Consider the following 4,192-nt stretch of genomic DNA (forward strand, 5'->3'; position numbering starts at 1 on the left):
TAGGGAAACATAGTCTACTTTGGGTGGGAAGGGGGACAAAGCTGTTTCCCCCCCAGGCCTCACTCCAAAGATGCACAGGTCCAGCAAAACCAGTTTCCCCCAGCAACACCAGTTTCCCCCACAGAGTTCAGCTGCATCCATCCTCATGAAGTCCCACTAGGCCACAAACCATCCACGCAAAGGGTAACAAAAGGCCCAGGAGACAAGATCAGGCCTCCACACACTTGGAAACCCAAGCCAGATGGGAAATTCCTGTCCTGCCTGCCGAGCAGGCAGCTCCCAGGAGCAGAGTCCCCATGTAGCCCCTGCCAAGGAGCAGCCACTCACCCGCACGCCCGCGCTGTCCAGGGGACAGTCATACTTGATGAGCCAGTTGTCATTGCCCCGATCTGCAGGGAGATAAAACCAGCTGTGTCAGCACCAGGGCCTCCCTGCAGCATGCTGGGCAGAAGACTGTTCCTCCTCTGACCCAGAAGTGAGACAGACATTTTAGGCTCAAACTCTACCCCTAAGTCCTTAAGCTTGCTGCAGGCATGGGAAGCCACATCAAGCCCCTCACAGCCAGCCCTAGAGATCCACATTGCCAGCTCCCAAGAGAAAGGTCAGAGTGCAACTTCAACCCCTTCCAGCCTGGCAGAAACTCAGGAATGCAGTGTGAAATGGAATATAGGGGCACAGTCAGGTGCTTGATTTCTGGATGTCCCTGGATCCTCACAGCTGGCAAACTTTCACCTGAGCACTGTGGTAGATCCAGATCTGCCAGAACACAGGCCAGCAGCCAGAGCCTCAGGTGGTGGGCAGCCCAGCAGCTGCACTCTGCCTAGAGGCAGATGTCATGTGGCAGCAACCAAGGGGAGAGGAGTTTCAGGTGCTGGGAAAAGACAGCAAGACCGTATCTCCCTCCTCTTTCTCCAGCATAGTAGGACATGAAGGAGCAGGCAGCATCCAATGCCAGGCAGCTGGCCCTACCTGTGTTCCTGATGATGTAATCCAGTACCACCAGCCGCTCGAACTGCAGCAGCAGCTGCCGATTAGTGTTCTCCGGGAGCGGCTCGGCTTCAAACCGCCGCAGCCAGTAGTCTGCATCCTTGTAGCCTTCCACAAAGAGCTGGAAGGAGCCCACCTGAAGCAAGGACAGGCTGTATTACAGAAGGCCACAGAAACCAGGGGGTGCCAACAGGCAGGCACAGAGGCTGGCAGCCCTACCTTGGGTGGCAGACCAATGCGGTTGAAGCGCTGGCCAACTTTCGGCACCTTCTCCAGGGCCAGCCTCTTTCCTCGGGACTTCACCCTGTCAATGGCACTGTAGTTAAAGGTCTCACTGGCCAGATACACCACCTGGAGGGACATGAGCACAGTCAGCAGGGGCCTCTGGCAAGTCACAAGACTGCCTCATAAAACCAAGACACAACATTTCCCACAGCTCTGCCCAGCACAAGGATCCCCAGGGTTTGAGCAGGAACAGTCCTGGTCTAGAGCACTCCATCTCCTAGGTCAGCAGTGGCACAAGGCAAGGTGCAAGCAGAGCTGTGTGGAAGCACACAAAAGCCTCCCCAGAACAAGACCCCAGCAGCTGTCCCCTCACCTTTGTGCGGGGAACAATGTTGAGTTCCAGCTTCTGGTCTACCAGGCTGGCACCCGCCTCCGACAGGTAGCCCTGGTTCAGGACAAGGCAGTCTCTCCCAAAGCAGCACGGGCAGCACAACTTCTGCAGCCACTTGGTCCACTTGGGGTTCAGCTGCCCGTATGGCTCCTCATTCTTGGGCTTGAAGACGCCAATGATTTTCTGTGAGTGGGAGAGAAGAGGGCTGAGTCCAGGCAGTTGGTAGAGCTGGGACACCTTCCTCAGCCCGTGAGCCGGCCCACAGTGGGGACACTACGGAACAGGTCCAGAACTGCCCCTCATTAGGATAATAACCAGCCTTTGGGACCAGGCAAAACCTCACAGCTCCTGATATGGAGGTGGGAAGAGCTGGGAAGGACACCTCTCCAGCCAGTACCCCATCCCACAAGACCAGAGTGCTGCCCAGAGACCTTTATACCCAATTTGTCCCAAAAACACCGGTGATGATGCAGTCTCCTGGTAAACACATAAGTCTCATTCCAGCGACCTTTGGATGGCTAGGGAGAGCTACTGCTCATCGTTGGTCATTATGTCCACACAGGAGAGGGTCAGGGATAGCAATCCTGGCCCTGGCTCAAAAATCCATTGAACAGAGCTGATCCCAAACTGACCAGAGGAAAAGGACCATAACAGCCAAGCAGCTGCAGGGTCCCTGAGGAGCCAAGGCTCTGTGCTGGGGGCCCAGCAGGAGGGCTGACTCTCTGGGTACACTGTGGATGAGAGGGCACAGGCAGCTCCAAACTGGCCACCAGCTGGTACCAGCAGCACTCCCAGCCCCTCAGTCCAGCCTTGCATACACCGACCCAACAGTGGGGACAGCAGAGTATCCCACTGCTGCAGAGAGCACAGAAGCCTTGTGTGGGGCACTGCACCACTGCTGAGCCAGCACTGCCACACCACACAGATGAGAGCAGGGCCTTCCACAAGTCAGGCATCCCTGGGGGGCTGGCAGCCCCTGCTCTGGGGTGACTCAGCAGCACGCGCAACCAGGCCTCCATCCCATGGCTAGTGCCAGCCTTGGCCTGAGTGGGTGTCACTTCCCCAAGCTGAGCTCCTGCCAGAACATGGAAGTGGAACATGAGTCCCAGTGCCTCAGCAGGGAACCTCAATGCAATCTCAGTCTGTCCAGGACCAAAAGCCAGGCCAGAGCAAGCAGAACCAAGATTTTGTCCACCAGGAAGACAGAAAGGAAGGATTTGAGGGAACAGGATCACTTGCGCCATGCCCAGATCACATGCTGGAGCCACTTTCCCCAGGAAGGCAATCCCCCGCACCAGCCCCACACGACTGCCACGTGACTGTTAACCCATCCTTGGATATATGCCTGCAAAGAGGCCTGTCAGGAGCTCTGGCAGCATGAAGCCCTGTGCTCCATGAAACCAGTCCAGCAGAGCAAGACCCAGCCAGGCAGGAACAGCGTGGAAGCGGAGACCAGAGGCCTGGCAGCACAGCATCCCCTAGCAGACAGACCCGTGCTGAGAGCAGCACTGACAGGGAAAACAGGTCTACCTGGTGCCAGCAGCAAGGCAGAGGGAGCCCGGCCAGCACAGAGGAGCAGCTGGCAGTGGGGTGATCATAACCAGCGGGGCTGGGCAGCACAGCCCAGCTGGAACAGCTCAGGCCCCAGCAGCCCCAAGAGAAATAATCAAAGAGAAAAGATTTTCCTCCCAATATCTTTCCCCCACTGCCCACAGTACCTACGTGCTACACTCTCTCGTGTCCCAACAGCGGGACATTTTTAGTGACCCTGGGCAGCAACCACAGAAACCAGTCACACACCACCTTTGCCAACAGCAAATAGTCTGGGGGACCTGCCAGCTGACAGCGCCAGCAGTACACAGACTTTGACTCCTCACACTCATGCTCCAACAGCCGTCCTTGAGCTCAGGTCTCCTACAGCCAGGCAGCCTCCGACTTGCAATCCCCAGGCAGCTCATCTGGCTGCTCACTCCAGGTCTCATGTTGGGCAATAGGAGGGAGCAAGGCTGTGGCACAAGAAGCATGTATTTCCCCACACACCATCAGCTCAGCTTGGAACTGCGTGGCACAGCTTCCAGGAGCCAGGTTTCACCCAGGGCAGGAAAACTAGGACACACCAGACCACAGAGCTTACTCCTGCTTCCCTGGAAGCATCCTAGCACACACGTGGCAAGGCAGTCACAGGAAAAAGCAACAGCTCAAGTGATTAGGCAGGGAGCTAGCCTGTGCTGCATACACATCTAGTCAGTGGCACAGAGACGGCTGCCACACAGCTCACCAGATCTATAGGGGACCAGCTACATGCCAAGGACTTTGTCTCCACTATACCAACCACACGGCCACAGAGAAGACATCTCACTCATTTCAAAAAAACAGGCCAAAACCAGCTCAGCCCACGGACTCACAGCCCTGGGGCTGGAGTCGCTGTGTTCAGATGCTGATGCACGGGCCTGGGGGAGGGGGTGACCCTTCCTCTTTGGGCACAAAGCCACAGAAGAGGTTGAATCAGCACTTAGACACTGCTCCCCCGCACTCTCGCTGCTGGTCCCACTGTACTTCTCCCCGGGGAAGCCCAGCACTGCTCCGGCC

General features: G+C 56.9%; 1 protein-coding gene across 1 annotated transcript in view; it reads right to left on the reverse strand.

Moving 5' to 3' along the window:
- The window catches only part of PI4K2A (phosphatidylinositol 4-kinase type 2 alpha), a 5,499-nt gene extending 2,652 nt beyond the window's left edge, over nucleotides 1-2,847 (reverse strand). Inside the window, exons 1-5 of the mRNA XM_017725875.1 lie at nucleotides 2,839-2,847; nucleotides 1,586-1,876; nucleotides 1,207-1,338; nucleotides 970-1,123; nucleotides 328-389 (exon numbers count right to left, since the gene is read on the reverse strand). Of these exons, the coding sequence (XP_017581364.1) occupies nucleotides 328-389; nucleotides 970-1,123; nucleotides 1,207-1,338; nucleotides 1,586-1,876; nucleotides 2,839-2,847 (648 nt within the window). The remainder of the gene's footprint in view (nucleotides 1-327; nucleotides 390-969; nucleotides 1,124-1,206; nucleotides 1,339-1,585; nucleotides 1,877-2,838) is intronic.
- Between the last annotated feature and the right edge of the window lie 1,345 nt (nucleotides 2,848-4,192).

The sequence above is a fragment of the Corvus brachyrhynchos genome, unplaced genomic scaffold, assembly GCF_000691975.1.
Source record: "Corvus brachyrhynchos isolate BGI_N302 unplaced genomic scaffold, ASM69197v1 scaffold61, whole genome shotgun sequence".
Taxonomy (NCBI): Eukaryota; Metazoa; Chordata; class Aves; order Passeriformes; family Corvidae; genus Corvus; species Corvus brachyrhynchos.